This window comes from Schistocerca nitens, chromosome 5 (genome assembly GCF_023898315.1).
Source record: "Schistocerca nitens isolate TAMUIC-IGC-003100 chromosome 5, iqSchNite1.1, whole genome shotgun sequence".
Taxonomy (NCBI): domain Eukaryota; kingdom Metazoa; phylum Arthropoda; class Insecta; order Orthoptera; family Acrididae; genus Schistocerca; species Schistocerca nitens.
In genome coordinates, this window is record NC_064618.1 from 816,076,541 (window position 1) to 816,094,506 (window position 17,966).

At 46.2% G+C, this 17,966-nt stretch overlaps 1 protein-coding gene across 2 annotated transcripts in view; it reads right to left on the bottom strand.

Moving 5' to 3' along the window:
* LOC126259294 (atrial natriuretic peptide receptor 1-like) overlaps nucleotides 1-17,966 on the bottom strand; it is a 1,315,450-nt gene that overhangs the window by 662,358 nt on the left and 635,126 nt on the right. For both annotated transcript variants that reach the window (XM_049955955.1, XM_049955954.1), the window contains exon 5: nucleotides 4,103-4,194. In XM_049955955.1, the coding sequence (XP_049811912.1) occupies nucleotides 4,103-4,194 (92 nt within the window). The remainder of the gene's footprint in view (nucleotides 1-4,102; nucleotides 4,195-17,966) is intronic.

Consider the following 17,966-nt stretch of genomic DNA (forward strand, 5'->3'; position numbering starts at 1 on the left):
TAATTACCAATGGGAGAAATACAGGGGACGTAAAATGCTGACCAGAAGTAGCAGGAAAAGCTTTAGTGAAAAAGATAAATTTGCTGTCGTCGAACATTAACTTTAGTGTTACAAAGTGTTTTCTGAAATTAGATGTCTCAATTTTGGGTTGTGATAGCAATGAAACGTGGACGATACACACTATAGCCAAGAAGCTTTCGAAATATGAAGCGACACACGAATGATGTCGATTATTTGGGTGCGCCGTTTAACTAATGAGAAGGTACTTTGAATATAACAGGAGAGGACAGGGAACGAAGCGTCAAAATGAAGGGATAGCTTGTTAGGACACGTCCAGAGGCATCGAGTCGTAATTAATACAGTAATGAAGGAAATCGTGAGGCAAAATTGTGAGGGGAGGCCAAGGTTTAACAACAGCAAGCATATTCAAGTGGACGTAGATTTCTCTAGTTTTGTAGCAATCAGGGAACTAGTACAAAATCGACTGGCGTTGAAGGCTGTGTCCAAGCAGTATTCGGACACAAGACCGCAACATCAAGAACTACGTAACACACATTTGTTGTACATTATCGAAATAGGTACTTGAAATACACACAGCTGCCAGTAAGTTTTGTAATGTGCATGAGACAAAGGACATGATTGCCATTCAAACAGCCATTCAGTCTTTTGCATTCTGAAGGTAGTTTGGGCTAGTATTTCTGTGTTGATTTATTCATTTGTTTTACTGACGCGAGGGAAGGTGAGGTGCAGTGAGCAAAGTATCTGCGTAGATACTAATCAAACAAACTGTAATATTACAGCAAATGGACAAACAGAAGTAAAGCTGTGAGTACCGGGCGTGAGTCGTGCTTCGGTAGCTCAGATGGTAGACCGCTTGCCCGCGAAAGGCAAAGGTCCCGAGTTCGAGTTTCGGTCGGGTACACAGTTTTAATCTGCCAGGAAGTTTCAGTTCTTCATTAAATCACTTACTGTCTTTGTTACTTCTTCCTTTTAACGCTGTGTGACTTGTAGCTTAAAGCAAGCGTCTCTATTTAATTACACCAACCAGCCACGCGTGGTATTCCATTGGCGATGTTCATAAGGAGAAAGACTGCTGAGACCGCAACGATCGTCCAGTCTGGCGGTGTATTAAAGACATAAATCGGTTTAGAAAATGATGAAAGTACTAGTATAAGATAGCGCTGATGCACGTAAGTGACCGGTGGATTGAGAAATTACCGGTGGATTTAGGAGCGGCCATTAACAGAGGACACATGATGATGCGGCGTTAAGACAACGGGCATCTATGAATCTACGTCTACAGTCAAAATCACCAAACCACTGTTTTAAGTGCGTGGCACAGGATACGTCCCGGTACATACCGGCCGAAAATTTAGGTTATATATTTAAATTTTAAAAAAATTCAGTTCTTGCCTGCGTTATATAGAGGCAAGATCATTGCGCCACAATTAGACTCTTGTGATACTTTTTTATATTGAATCTAATTCAAATTCACATGGAGAGGGTATGTGATGACACAAAGTGATTCAGAATACATGAACATTTGTGACATATTTGGGTGTTTCTGAGTTACAACTAGATCCATTGAAGTGTTTTGTTAATTTGGAATGACTGAGAAAGTTTAGGTGGGACCGATTTTTTAAATTGAGTGTGCGAAATATTTACGCAGAACTTGAACTGCTTTTCCCTTTGATTTTATATAACTTCTGTGGGTTTGGTGGTCTCACGAAATCGTCGTGGTTACGATTTCCCTTAGCTTTCTTCTTATTAGGTCGATTCTGATCATTATTTCAGGGCTTGGCGGATACTTAAATGTAGCTAATTTCAGGTGGGTTATATTAATGCCCCTTGCGTGGGACATCCCCCTTGGACGTAACGTGATCTCAGTGCTCTCAGGTTCATTTGCTGACAGTAATATATAAAATCGAGGATTGTAAGAGCCCTTAGACAGGACACACACGGTAACAATCTTTGTCTTTAGGAAACCGAGTGTAACTACACTACTGGCCATTAAAATTGCTACAGCAATAAGAAATGCAGATGATAAACGGTTATTCATTGGACGAATATATTATACTAGAACTGACATGTGATTACATTTTCACGCAATTTGGGAGCATAGATCCTGAGAAATCAGTACCCAGGACAACCACCTATGGCCGTAATAACGGCATTGAGACGCCTGGGCATTGAGTCAAACAGAGCTTGGATGGCGTGTTCAGGTACAGCTGCCCATGCAGCTTCAACACGATACCACAGTTCATCAAGAGTAGTGACTGGCGTATTGTGACGAGCCAGTTGCTCGGCCACCATTGACAAGACGTTTTCAATTGGTGAGAGATCTGGAGAATGTGCTGGCCAGGGCAGCAGTCGAACATTTTCTGTATCCAGAAAGGCCCGTACATGACCTGCAACATGCGGTCGCGCATTACCCTGCTGAAATGTAGGGTTTCGCAGGGATCCAATGAAGGGTAGAGTCACGGGTAGTAACACATCTGAAATGTAACGTCCACTGTTCAAAGTGCCGTCAATGCGAACAAGAGGTGACCGAGACGTGTTACCAATGACACCCCATACCATCACGACGGGTGATACGCCAGTATGGCGATGAGGAATACACGCTTCCAATGTGCGTTCACCGCGATGTCGCCAAACACGGATGCGACCATCATGAGGCTGTAAACAGAACCTAGATTCATCCAAAAACATGACGTTTTGCCATTCGTGCACCCAGGTTCGTCGTTGAGTACACCGTCGCAGGCGCTCCTGTCTGTGATGCAGCGTCAAGGGTAACCGCAGCCATGGTCTCCGAGCTGATTGTCCATGCTGCTGCAAACGTCGTCGAAATGTTCGTGCAGATGGTTGTTGTCTTGCAAACGTCCCCATATGGTGACTCAGGGATCGAGGCGTGGCTGCACGATCCGTTACAGCCATGTGGATAAGATGCCTGTCATCTCGACTGCTAGTGATACGAGGCCGTTGGGATCCAGCACGGCGTTCCGTATTACCCTCCTGAACCCACCGATTCCATATTCTGCTAACAGTCATTGGATCTCGACCAACGCGAACAGCAATGTCGCAATATGATAAACTGCAATCGGAATAGGCTACAATCCGACCTTTATCAAAGTCGGAAACGTGATGGTACGCATTTCTCGTTCTTACACGAGGCATCACAACAACGTTTCACCAGGCAACGCCGGTCAACTGCTTTTTAGTATAATTGGTTGGAAACTTTCCTCATGTCAGCACGTTGTAGGTATCGCCACCGGCGCCAACCTTGTTTGAATGCTCTGAAAAGCTAATCATTTGCATATCACAGCATCTTCTTCCTGTAGGTTAAATTTCGCGTCTGTAGCACATCATCTTCGTGGTGTAGCAATTTTAATGGCCAGAGCTGAATGTTGGAAGTCAGACGAAACGGGATTATCTGACATCAAGAACTTAGAATAGATATTTTGCTTCCTACAACTAAACAACGCAGTCTTAGTTGCTGAATCCGAAATACTGGGGAAGCTACGAAGGAAAGAACTGATTATATCTAGATTTTGCATCCGTGGGGATCCACAGCCTCTAACCGTTTACTAAAAAGTACATTGTCCATTGAAGTGTTTGTCCAGTTAGCTTGGAGTGACTGAACAAGTTTAGGTGCGCCCGATTTTTTAAATTGAGTGTGAGAAATACACCTATTTATGTAGAAGCTGAGCCATTTCTCGTTTTGGTTTTATACAATTTCGTGAGTTTAGCTGTCAGGCTGCAAAACTCAACAGTATGCAAACGATGGAGTACGACTTCTGGCTCTATATATGTGACGTGAAAGAATGTGATGAGCACGATATGTAATACATAACATACCAAATGTGCTTGATAATGGCTCACGATCGAAATTGGCTAAAAGCGCAATTTCAGTACAGCACAATACATCCTACAATGGACAATGTATTATTTTATTGATTCTGTATACTTTTGGTACGTTCTGACCGGATTCTCGCAGACATTGCACCAGCTAAAATGGCTGGGATCTTGTGCTGACTCACACCGGTGGTCGAACTAGCCCTCTCTCATACTTTGTAGAAGTTTGGTTGCTGTGCTGAATACTCACCTCGAAACTGCCCGTCTTCGGATTCATGTCCATCAGAGCGTAGTCTGCTATCCGGTCACCGTTCTCGTCGATAGTCACATTTCCGGTGATTCCTGAACAAAAAGAAAGTTTTCTTTGTAATTTTACTTCTCAACAGCACCCATAATATTCTGGCAGTGTTTCCGAAAGATTGGACAGGCTCTAGACAGTAAAAGACCCAAGAAACTGCCTCCAATCATCGGAGGATCACTACGCATTACTTTTCATTTAGACGGTGACATTTTAAATTAAAATTTCAATCAGTTCTGCTCAGGCGTGAATACTTGTAAATAGCTGGATAGGTCGAAGTGCTGAAATAATTGATTTTCGTCAAATATATAACTGCGTTAGAACTGTTCCAGGCAAGGCAGCTACATTGGACTTTAAACGACTCTGCAGCAAGAAAAAACTGAAGCACGGAAACAGTAATGGCGTTGCGTAACAGTACACCTTTCTTCCTACGAATGAATTACAAATAATTTCCTAAATGTTTTAATTGCCTCCCTCCTGATAACACTACTTTCCGCAGAAGCAAAGGATCTACTCTCAATGACGTGGTACCACGAACAACGGCACTGAATGTAGAACAAGCTGAATTAAAAACCGAGACTTATTTGGAAACAAGGTCCGATCTGTCGCGAAATGGAAACCACAATGAAAATCAAAAATGTTTTATTTGCGACAGTTAGCTACACCTTCCAGCTACAGGGTGTTTCAAAAATGACCGGTATATTTGAAACGGCAATAAAAACTAAACGAGCAGCGATAGAAGTACACCGTTTGTTGCAATATGCTTGGGACAACAGTACATTTTCAGGCGAACAAACTTTCGAAATTACAGTAGTTACAATTTTCAACAACAGATGGCGCTGCAAGTGATGTGAAAGATATAGACGACAACGCAGTCTGTGGGTGCGCCATTCTGTACGTCGTCTTTCTGCTGTAAGCGTGTGCTGTTCACAACGTGCAAGTGTGCTGTGGACAACATGGTTTATTCCTTAGAACAGAGGATTTTTCTGGTGTTGGAATTCCACCGCCTAGAACACAGTGTTGTTGCAACAAGACGAAGTTTTCAACGGAGGTTTAATGTAACCAAAGGACCGAAAAGCGATACAATAAAGGATCTGTTTGAAAAATTTCGACGGACTGGGAACGTGACGGATGAACGTGCTGGAAAGGTAGGGCGACCGCGTACGGCAACCACAGAGGGCAACGCACAGCTAGTGCAGCAGGTGATCCAACAGCGGCCTCGGGTTTCCGTTCGCCGTGTTGCAGCTGCGGTCCAAATGACGCCAACGTCCACGTATCGTCTCATGCGCCAGAGTTTACACCTCTATCCATACAAAATTCAAACGCGGCAACCCCTCAGCGCCGCTACCATTGCTGCACGAGAAACATTCGCTAACGATATAGTGCACAGGATTGATGACGGTGATATGCATGTGGGCAGCATTTGGTTTACTGACGAAGCTTATTTTTACCTGGACGGCTTCGTCAATAAACAGAACTGGCGCATATGGGGAACCGAAAAGCCCCATGTTGCAGTCCCATCGTCCCTGCATCCTCAAAAAGTACTGGTCTGGGCCGCCATTTCTTCCAAAGGAATCATTGGCCCATTTTTCAGATCCGAAACGATTACTGCATCACGCTATCTGGACATTCTTCGTGAATTTGTGGCGGTACAAACTGCTTTAGACGACACTGCGAACACCTCGTGGTTTATGCAAGATGGTGCCCGGCCACATCGCACGGCCGACGTCTTTAATTTCCTGAATGAATATTTCGATGATCGTGTGATTGCTTTGGGCTATCCGAAACATACAGGAGGCGGCGTGGATTGGCCTCCCTATTCGCCAGACGTGAACCCCTGTGACTTCTTTCTGTGGGGACACTTGAAACACCAGGTGTACCGCCAGAATCCAGAAACAATTGAACAGCTGAAGCAGTACATCTCATCTGCATGTGAAGCCATTCCGCCAGACACGTTGTCAAAGGTTTCGGGTAATTTCATTCAGAGACTACTCCACATTATTGCTACTCATGGTGGATATGTGGAAAATATCGTACTATAGAGTTTCCCAGACCGCAGCGCCATCTGTTGTTGAAAATTGTAACTACCGTAATTTCGAAAGTTTGTCTGCCTGAAAATGTACTGTTGTCCCAAGCATATTGCAACAAACGGTGTATTTCTATCGCTGCTCGTTTAGTTTGTACTGCCGTTTCAAATATACCGGTCATTTTTGAAACACCCTGTACTTCTCTGCATTAGTCGCCACTCCGACACAGAAGTTTGTCTTAGCTTTGTACCAACTTACCAACACCCTCGTCATATAACGCAGCTACCTGTACGCTTCTCTGCGCTGGTCTGCAGCTCGTTGCCTGTGCCAAAATGTTGACCTCAGAGCCAGCGGTACATGTGACTACAGATAACCATTAGAAGTAGACCGGTCCTGGCTGTATGGTGGGTGATCAAACGCTTCCCATCGAAAATGCTGCAGCAGCGTCCTCAGGAGAAATCTCTCAGCAGGCATTCATACTTGACGGGAGACGCTATTACCTACGCATCTTTACGCACTCACTGTTCACTCAGAACTGAAAAGAGCGACGTGAGGCGATCGGCGGGCAAACTAGAAGCACTGCCCAACACATCTGTGCAAAGCTTCATCTGATTTTAACTGTGGTTTTCATTTCGCGACCAACAGGATCATGCTTCTGAATAACCATCCTATCTAAGATCTACAATAATATTTCAAAAAAATAATTACAAAGTTAGTAACCCATAAACAGTGTTCTGCTAATAGCCTGAGAGTAACTGCAAGCAACGTCTGTACTTATACTTCTGTAGTTTTCGAACTAAGCGAGCAACCTAAAAAATGTACTTTGCAGACGCGTCTTCAGACAACTACATTTCCATGATAACTTTCTACAACAGTGTTTATTGGACGTGAATTTCAAAGACAACGGTATCGTAGAGCAGTGTAATCAGTGACTGATCATGTCTTTGGTCACGAGGATTATGTAAGAAATAAGTTCATTTGAAATTTTCGTTCTTTCGATCACCATGTAAGAGACACTATGTGTATTTTGTGACAACTATTTCTTTGCATATGGTCTTCTTGATAACCTACAGAGTAACAGAGATAGTAATATTCTTCGGTGTGACAGGATGCCTACAACTATTAATGAACTATGGTGGCTATCAAAAATTTAAAGATAAAGTGTGAATATGGTCCATGTATGAGGAATGTTCACAAAATAAGTGTACTTGTTGCTCTTGATTTTTATGTTTTTTAGAACAAGGATTTGAAAAAAAATTACAGTGTATTGTCGATACACTTGTTGAACATTTTTCCACATAACCGCCACCCTGTTCACTGGATTCGGTGAGCTGTGACAGAAGCTCCTTTATGCCAACCTTCAAGAACTCTCCCGCCAGCTTCTTCCCCCACTTCAGAACTTATTTCCGTACCTGCTCGTCGGTTGAAAATTTAACTTCACTCTCGTGTGGGTTCAGGGAGGTTGAAAGACGATAATCTCAAGGCACCAAGCCAGGGAAAAGCAGGGCTGGTTTGAAACATCCCAACCAAATAATTTCAAAACAGGCTAGGTGACTAAGGCTGCCTGAAGACGGGCGCTGTGCAACAAGAAAACTCCTCTCGTCAGCATTTCCTTCCTGTTATTTTCAATGCTCCTTTTGAGTTTTCTACGGTCTCACCATATCGTTCGGCATTGATGGGATACCCCTGAGACAGAAATTCGACCAAAATGATGTCTTTTCGGTTGCAAAACACTGAAGCCATGATTTTTTTTGCTCGAAATTGTGCTTTTGAATTTTTTGGCAGCTGGAGAATTGATGTAATGCCACTGTGACGACTGTCTTTTTGTCTCAGCTGTGGAATGAGCCGCGCACGTTTCATCTCCAGGGGTAATAGCGCTCAGAAAATGCCCAGCTTTCAGTTCAAGTCGCTCAAGAAACCCGCGGGCGTTACTGTCCCGATTTGTCTTGTGGTGCTCTGCAGCTGGTTTGGGATTCACCTTGAACACAGTTTCCGTATCCCAGCGTCTCTGTGAGTCTCTCGAATAAGTGACTTCTAGAGATTTGCAGAAACATTACTGAAATGTCATCTACTGTCAATCGGCGGTCTTCACTTTCCTCGAGCCTTTGCACCAGTTCATCGGTCAAAATGGAAGATCATTCACTCCTCTGTTCGTCATGAAAATATGTCCGCCTACACTTAATTCTCTATACCACTTAAACAGTCTCTTTCTGTTTATAACACCTTGGCCGTAAACTGGTTTGATTCGCGAAAAGATTTCTGTAGGCGTTATTCTCGTTATTGTTTGTGCGAGTAGGTGTCAGAGCACAGCATGTGACTCGACCCTGGCTGCTTTTTTTCCCGAGATCTTTCACGCAACTGGACACTACGACGTGAGTTTATGTACTACCTCCTGCCTGCAACGGTTGCTGTGGTCAGGGGATCCCCCTCCACCATTCAATGTCGCCAGCCCCAAAAATCAAAGCCAGTTTTGGACAGTACACTTACTTTTTGAACATGCCTCGTACAGCACAGTCTAGCTTGATGTTGTTGTTGTTTTTGCTGTGGTCTTCAGTCCGGCTCGCCATGCTACTCTATCCTGTACAATCTTCCAGTACCTACTGCAACCAACATCCTTCTGAATGTGTTTAGTGTATTCATCTCTTCGTCTCCCTCTTCGATTTTTACCCCCACACTGCGCTGCAATACTAAATTAGTGATCACTTCATGCCTCAGAATATGCCCTACCAACCGATCCCTTTTTCTAGTCAAGTTGTGCCACAAATTACTCTTCTCCCAAATTCTATTCAATACCTCCTCATTATTTATGTGATATACCCATCATATCTTCAGCATTCTTCTGTAGCACCACATTTCGAAAGCTTCTGTTCTCTTCTTGTCTAAATTATTTATCGTCCATGTTTCAGATCCATACATGGCTACACTCTGTGGTGTCACCGCCAGACACCACACTTGCTAGGTGGTAGCCTTTAAATCGGCCGCGGTCCGTTAGTATACGTCGGACCCGCGTGTCGCCACTGTCAGAATTGCAGACCGAGCGCCACCACACGGCAGGTCTAGAGAGACGTCCTGGCACTCGCCCCAGTTGTACAGCAGACTTTGCTAGGGAAGCCACACTGACAAATACGCTGTCATTTGCCGAGACGATAGTTAGCATAGCCTTCAGATAAGTCATTGGCTACGACCTAGCAAGGCGCCATAGCTTTGATAATTAATATTTTGAAGCATGTATCATCAAGAGCGATGTTCTACAAATGTGGATTAAAGTTAAGTATTACAGCAACTGCGTCCATTTTCTAAGTTCTCATTTCCTTTTAACTGTTCCAGACCTCACGCCAATCTGCGTGAGCTTAACGCGTGCCTTTCGGCTTCCTCTCGTTGTGACTTGGCTGGCTTGCTAAGTCACAACACGCTCCATACAAATACTTTCGGAAACGACTTCCTGACACTTAAATCTATACTCGATGTTAACAAATTTCTCTTTTTCAGTAACGCTTTCCTTGCCATTACCAGTCTACATTTTATATCCTCTCTACTTCGACCATCATCAGTTATTTTGCTCCCCAAATAGCAAAACATATTTATTACTTTGAGCATCTCATTTCCTAATCTAATTTCCTCAGCATCATCTGATTTAATTCGACTACATTCCATTCTATTTTGATACAGGGTTAATTTTTTTTTTTTTTTTTTTTTTTTTTTTTTAGCAAAGACACTAACGAGCCAGACATTGCGGCTACTGTCTATCGTGTAACTGCGTCTGGTGCGGTTGCAGACACGTGACACCGAAAGAGAGTAGTAAATTAGCGAAGTAGAAGAATCATTGTATCGACGATTTAGGCCGCAACTGGAGAAACTGTTTTACGTAAGCGACTCTGACGAGGGGAAGTTGGGATGGCTCCGCGATTACGAACGAGCATCTCGGAAACGACAGTGTCTGTAGGCTGTTCGCGTATCACTGTCGTGAGCATCTGTGGAAAGCGGCTGAAGGACGGTGGAAGCACCAGCAGGCGACAAGGTGTTGACTGCCCACGCCCCATCGCTCTGTATAGCAAGGTAGACGACGGCCTGTGGCAGGCTACATCTACATCCATACTCCGCAAGCCACCTGACTTTGTGTGTGGCGAAGGGTATCTTGAGTACCTCTATCGGTTCTCCCTTCTATTCCAGTCTCGTATTGTTCGTGGAAAGAAAGATTTTCGGTATGCATCTGTGTGGGCTCTAATCTCTCTGATTTTATCCTCATGGTCTCTTCGCGAGATATACGTAGGAGGGAGCAATATACTGCTTGACTCCTCGGTGAAGGTATGTTCTCGAAATTTCAACAAAAGCCCGCACCGAGCTACTGAGCGTCTCTCTTGCAGAGTCTTCCACTGGAGTTCATCATCTCCGTAACGCTTTCGCGATTACTAAGTGATCCTGTAACGAAGCGCGCTGTTTCCTTTGGATCATCTCTATCTCTTCTATGAACCATATCTGGTACGGATCCCACAACGGTGAGCAGTCTACATTGAGTTTCAATTGCCATTCCCTGCACCATGCGTCGATTCGTTGCAGATCCTCCTGCATTTCAGTACAATTTTCCATTGTTACAACCTCTCGATATACCACAGCATCACCCGCAAAAAGTCTCAGTGAACTTCCGATGTTATCCACAAATTCATTTACGTATATTGTGAATAGCATTCATTTACGTATATTGTGAATAGCAACGGTCCTACGACACTCCCCTGCGGCACACCTGAAATCAATCTAACTTCGGAAGACTTTTCTCCATTGAGAATGACATGCTGCATTCTGTTATCTAGGAACTCTTCAATCCAATTAAACATTTGGTCTGATAGTCCATATGCTCTTACATTGTCCATTAAACGACTGTGGGGAACTGTATCAAACGCCTTGCGAAAGTCACTAAACACGGCATCTACCTGGGAACCCGTGTCTATGGCCCTCTGAGTCTCGTGGACGAATATTGCAAGCTGTGTTTCACACGATAGTCTTTTTCGAAACCCATGCTGATTCCTACAGAGTAGATTTCTATTCTCCAGAAAAGTCATTATACTCGAACATAATACGTGTTCCAAAATTCTACAACTGATCGACGTTAGAGATATAGGACTGTAGTTCTGCACATCGGTTCGACGTCCCTTCTTGAAAACGGGGATGACCTGTGCCCTTTTCCAATCTTTTGGAACGCTACGCCCTTCTATAGACCTACGGTACACCTCTGCAAGAAGGGGGGCAAGTTCCTTCGCGTACTCTGGATAAAATCGAACTGGTATCCCATCAGATCCAGCGGCCTTTCCTCTTTTGAGCGATTTTAATTGTTTTTCTATCCCTCTGTTAACTGATTCGATATCTACCGTTTTGTCATCTGTTCGACAATCTAGAGAAGGAACTACAGTGCAGTCTTCCTTTGGAAAAAGGCAGGTCTCAAGAGGAACCCCGGTGCTGCAAGCGTAAGTGCTTTGAGGCACTCCATTCATCGCACGCTGTTGAATACGGCACTCCACATCAGATGACCGCTACGTGTTCCAATGTTGGCCCAACAAAATCGTCAATAACGATTACAGTGGGCGTGGGGTCATCGCAATTGGACAGTGCGTATGCGGCAGTGTGTCGCCTGTGTGGGTGAACCACGTTTCCTGTTACACCAGGTCTATAGTCGTGTTCAGATAGGCCGTCACCCAGGCGAACGACTGCTCGGGAAGTGCACCACGCCCCGAACTCAGGCCGGTTGAGATAGTATTGTGCTAAAGGGGCGGCCACCTGAGCTTCCGTGGGACCTGTGGTTGTAACCGAAGGCATAATGACAGCATTATGCGTACCACCTGCATCCCATCGTTCATGCCGATGGGGACGTCGTCTTCCAGCTCGGTAAGTGTCCATGTTAAAAGGCCAGAACTGCGCTCCACCTACTTGAGGTGCACGCTATTGGCCCACGTTGGTGGTTTAGCCATAAATGTCGCCTGAACTAAAGTCGAGGGAAGACATCTGAGACGCTAGTGGGCGTCAGCTTTGAAACCACTGGCGCGTAGTTTACTGCAGCTGTGTGACATGGCCAGCCGTGGTGGCCGAGCGGTTCTAGGCGCTATAGTCTGGAACCGCGCGACCGCTACGGTCGCAAGTTCGAACCCTACCTCGGGCATGGATGCGTGTGATGTCCTTAGGTTAGTTAGGTTTAAGTAGTTCTAAGTTCTAGGGAACTGATGACCTCAGATGTTGAGTCCCATAGTGCTCAGAGCCATTTGAACCATTTTTTTGTGTGACATGTGCGTAGACATTTGGTGCTAAAGACCTCTGGAAACCTAGAGACGAATTGTCGAATCAATGCTACTCAGAATAGCAACTGTTTTGCCTTCCGATGATAAACCATCACGCTGTTAAGCAGGTGGTGATAATTTTTTGGCTCCTCACTGTTAGTTGAAGTAATGAAAGTCGCGTCAACAGGGAAGAGTTTGTACACTCCTGGAAATTGAAATAAGAACACCGTGAATTCATTGTCCCAGGAAGGGGAAACTTTATTGACACATTCCTGGGGTCAGATACATCACATGATCACACTGACAGAACCACAGGCACATAGACACAGGCAACAGAGCATGCACAATGTCGGCACTAGTACAGTGTATATCCACCTTTCGCAGCAATGCAGGCTGCTATTCTCCCATGGAGACGATCGTAGAGATGCTGGATGTAGTCCTGTGGAACGGCTTGCCATGCCATTTCCACCTGGCGCCTCAGTTGGACCAGCGTTCGTGCTGGACGTGCAGACCGCGTGAGACGACGCTTCATCCAGTCCCAAACATGCTCAATGGGGGACAGATCCGGAGATCTTGCTGGCCAGGGTAGTTGACTTACACCTTCTAGAGCACGTTGGGTGGCACGGGATACATGCGGACGTGCATTGTCCTGTTGGAACAGCAAGTTCCCTTGCCGGTCTAGGAATGGTAGAACGATGGGTTCGATGACGGTTTGGATGTACCGTGCACTATTCAGTGTCCCCTCGACGATCACCAGTGGTGTACGGCCAGTGTAGGAGATCGCTCCCCACACCATGATGCCGGGTGTTGGCCCTGTGTGCCTCGGTCGTATGCAGTCCTGATTGTGGCGCTCACCTGCACGGCGCCAAACACGCATACGACCATCATTGGCACCAAGGCAGAAGCGACTCTCATCGCTGAAGACGACACGTCTCCATTCGTCCCTCCATTCACGCCTGTCGCGACACCACTGGAGGTGGGCTGCACGATGTTGGGGCGTGAGCGGAAGACGGCCTAACGGTGTGCGGGACCGTAGCCCAGCTTCATGGAGACGGTTGCGAATGGTCCTCGCCGATACCCCAGGAGCAACAGTGTCCCTAATTTGCTGGGAAGTGGCGGTGCGGTCCCCTACGGCACTGCGTAGGATCCTACGGTCTTGGCGTGCATCCGTGCGTCGCTGCGGTCCGGTCCCAGGTCGACGGGCACGTGCACCTTCCGCCGACCACTGGCGACAACATCGATGTACTGTGGAGACCTCACGCCCCACGTGTTGAGCAATTCGGCGGTACGTCCACCCGGCCTCCCGCATGCCCACTATACGCCCTCGCTCAAAGTCCGTCAACTGCACATACGGTTCACGTCCACGCTGTCGCGGCATGCTACCAGTGCTAAAGACTGCGATGGAGCTCCGTATGCCACGGCAAACTGGCTGACACTGACGGCGGCGGTGCACAAATGCTGCGCAGCTAGCGCCATTCGACGGCCAACACCGCGGTTCCTGGTGTGTCCGCTGTGCCGTGCGTGTGATCATTGCTTGTACAGCCCTCTCGCAGTGTCCGGAGCAAGTATGGTGGGTCTGACACACCGGTGTCAATGTGTTCTTTTTTCCATTTCCAGGAGTGTATTTCAGTTCATAAATAATTAAAGACTATACTACGAGTAAGGTTTAAAAATAAATAAAGATCAGAGTGAAGTAATGGTTTTTGGAAGAGACAAAGGGATCAACGGAAATATTACTTTAAATGGAGAACGTCTAACAGTGGTAGACTGTTCCACTTATTTAGGGAGTGAAATATGTAGTGATGGAAGAATAACCAACGAAATTAATAGGAGGTTACAGAAGGGAGAGAATTTCTACCAAACAATAAAACACTTGATTTGGAATAAGGAAGTTTCAGAAAAAGCAAAACTCCCTATGTATAAGAGTTATTACTTCCCTATTGTCACCTATGGAGAAGAAACATGGACAATGACAGAAAGGGACTGGAGCAGACTGCAAGCAGGGGAAATGATATTTCTCAGAGCAGTTAAGGGAAAAACAAGAATGGACAGAGTAGGGAACGTAGATATCAGAAAGGACCGTAAACAAGAAAGTATGAGAGAAAAATTGAAAAAAAAAGAGACTAAGATGGTACTGCCATGTATGGGCAGAGACTCCCCAAAATTATGGAAGAACTAAAGATGCATGGAAAAAGACCTAGAGGGCGCCCAAGAACACGGTGGAAAAATGGGGTGAGAATATATGTGGAAAGGAGAGGTGTGACCTGGCAGCAAGTGGAGGAAGAAAAGTGGTGGGAGGACCGAGCCAAATGGAGAGGACTCGTCAGCACCCAGACCCGGCAGTAGCTGGAGCGGGATCCGGATTTAGATAGATAGATAGACTACGAGTTTCATTCTGAATGACTAACATTCAAGCGAATTTACGCTGTGGACAAGAAGAAAAATTTTCTGAGCCAGTAACACTCTGTGGAACATCAGTAAGAAACCGTGTACTTAACCAAACACACGTTGCAATGTCGCAGTTGAGAGAAATAATTGATATTTTATTATTGTTGTATTCACATAATGCACTTAGAGTCACGCACGAAAGTAATTGCTTTTATGAGGTGACTCTCTCGCAAGAACATCTTCAGAATACAGATTCGTCACATAGCTAAATGAGCAATAGGTATGGCAAAAATACACAGATTATCCAAAATTTACAATGATTTATTGATAGAAGTTGCGTATCGTAGTTAACTGAAATGGGACGATTGTGTGTGACAATATAGTCCAATGTTCACTTGCACTGATGTCTGTTTAAGGGAATGACGACTAAAATTGCTTTTGTAATGTGGAGATTGGCTCGTCTTAGCGCCAGCTGTGAATGAGACGAGAGACACTCCCTAAGACACTGTTCCGATACTGTGTGGCAATTGTCTTGAGATACTGCCTGCTCAATGGAGCCGTGTGACTGCTTATATTCACTTTGGAAAATGAGTAGCAAGTTGGGAACTATTTGCGTGACCTAAGACGGATGCATAACAGAGTCATTCTTACGTGCACCCTCTCTGGAGTCTAATATTAACTATATAGCACCTGAAAAGTAGCCAGCTAGACACCCTTCTATGTAGGCTGTGTCCCGTACCTTCTGGAGGGCTGGCGATCCAGCCGGGCAGTTAGTTACCAGGATGAAATTGTATTCAGTGGTACCCACAGAAAGAGCGTTTGCTTTTCTACTGTTTGTTCATCCGCTTCGCTTCACGTTTCTTATTTTGCCTCTCGGCTTTGCGTATATTATCACTGGTGGCTTCTGTCACAGTTCACGACGACAATTATTTTTTAAAAGTCGACAAAAAATTTAAAAAAATTCGATATCCTTCAATACGATTTCTTATTCTGACGTAATATATTGCACTGATGCTCTTAGTGTACACATATATCTCTTTGTAAAAACATCAGTGCCCATCATGGAACGTATCAGATCGTCACTTCTGATTACCTTTCTGTTGTGGATTGGCAAGACAGCACACCCACTATGAGAGGAAGCCGAAAGGCACGCGTTTTAGCTCACGCAGGCTGGCGTGAGGTCTGGAACAGGTCAAGGAAATGAGACTAACAAAAAACGTACGTAGCTGCTGGAATACTTAACTTTAATCCATAATTGGAGAACATCGCTCTTGACAGTACATGTTTTACAGCATCAATAGTAACTGGTAATGGCGCCTTGCTAGGTCGTAGCAAATGACGTAGCTGAAGGCTATGCTAACTATCGTCTCGGCAAATGAGAGCGTATTTTGTCAGTGAACCATCGCTAGCAAAGTGGGCTGTACAACTTGGGCGAGTGCTAGGAAGTCTCTCTAGACCTGCCATGTAGCGGGGCTCGGCCTGTAATCTCTGATAGTGGCGACACGCGGGTCCGACGTATACTACCTGACCGCGGCCGATTTAAAGGCTACCACCTAGCAAGTGTGGTGTCTGGCGGTGACACCACATTTTCTTCGATCACTGCTGTCTTCATCCAACCCCATAAATAGTGTTCTAAACGCAATAGAGATACTACCACGGTCAATCAATGGATTCAGGTACTTGTGTGATATACACTCCTGGAAATAGAAAAAAGAACACATTGACACCGGTGTGTCAGACCCACCATACTTGTTCCGGACACTGCGAGAGGGCTGAACAAGCAATGATCACACGCACGGCACAGCGGACACACCAGGAACCGCGGTGTTGGCCGTCGAATGGCGCTAGCTGCGCAGCATTTGTGCACCGCCGCCGTCAGTGTCAGCCAGTTTGCCGTGGCATACGGAGCTCCATCGCAGCCTTTAACACTGGTAGCATGCCGCGACAGCGTGGACGTGAACCGTATGTGCAGTTGACGGACTTTGAGCGAGGGCGTATAGTGGGCATGCGGGAGGCCGGGTGGACGTACCGCCGAATTGCTCAACACGTGGGTCGTGAGGTCTCCACAGTACATCGATGTTGTCGCCAGTGGTCGGCGGAAGGTGCACGTGCCCGTCGACCTGGGACCGGACCGCAGCGACGCACGGATGCACGCTAAGACCGTAGGATCCTACGCAGTGCCGTAGGGGACCGCACCGCCACTTCCCAGCAAATTAGGGACACTGTTGCTCCTGGGGTATCGGCGAGGACCATTCGCAACCGTCTCCATGAAGCTGGGCTACGGTCCCGCACACCGTTAGGCCGTCTTCCGCTCACGCCCCAACATCGTGCAGCCCACCTCCAGTGGTGTCGCGACAGGCGTGAATGGAGGGACGAATGGAGACGTGTCGTCTTCAGCGATGAGAGTCGCTTCTGCCTTGGTGCCAATGATGGTCGTATGCGTGTTTGGCGCCGTGCAGGTGAGCGCCACAATCAGGACTGCATACGACCGAGGCACACAGGGCCAACACCCGGCATCATGGTGTGGGGAGCGATCTCCTACACTGGCCGTACACCACTGGTGATCGTCGAGGGGACACTGAATAGTGCACGGTACATCCAAACCGTCATCGAACCCATCGTTCTACCATTCCTAGACCGGCAAGGGAACTTGCTGTTCCAACAGGACAATGCACGTCCGCATGTATCCCGTGCCACCCAACGTGCTCTAGAAGGTGTAAGTCAACTACCCTGGCCAGCAAGATCTCCGGATCTGTCCCCCATTGAGCATGTTTGGGACTGGATGAAGCGTCGTCTCACGCGGTCTGCACGTCCAGCACGAACGCTGGTCCAACTGAGGCGCCAGGTGGAAATGGCATGGCAAGCCGTTCCACAGGACTACATCCAGCATCTCTACGATCGTCTCCATGGGAGAATAGCAGCCTGCATTGCTGCGAAAGGTGGATATACACTGTACTAGTGCCGACATTGTGCATGCTCTGTTGCCTGTGTCTATGTGCCTGTGGTTCTGTCAGTGTGATCATGTGATGTATCTGACCCCAGGAATGTGTCAATAAAGTTTCCCCTTCCTGGGACAATGAATTCACGGTGTTCTTATTTCAGTTTCCAGGAGTGTATATTGTACAAGGTGTTGGGGAT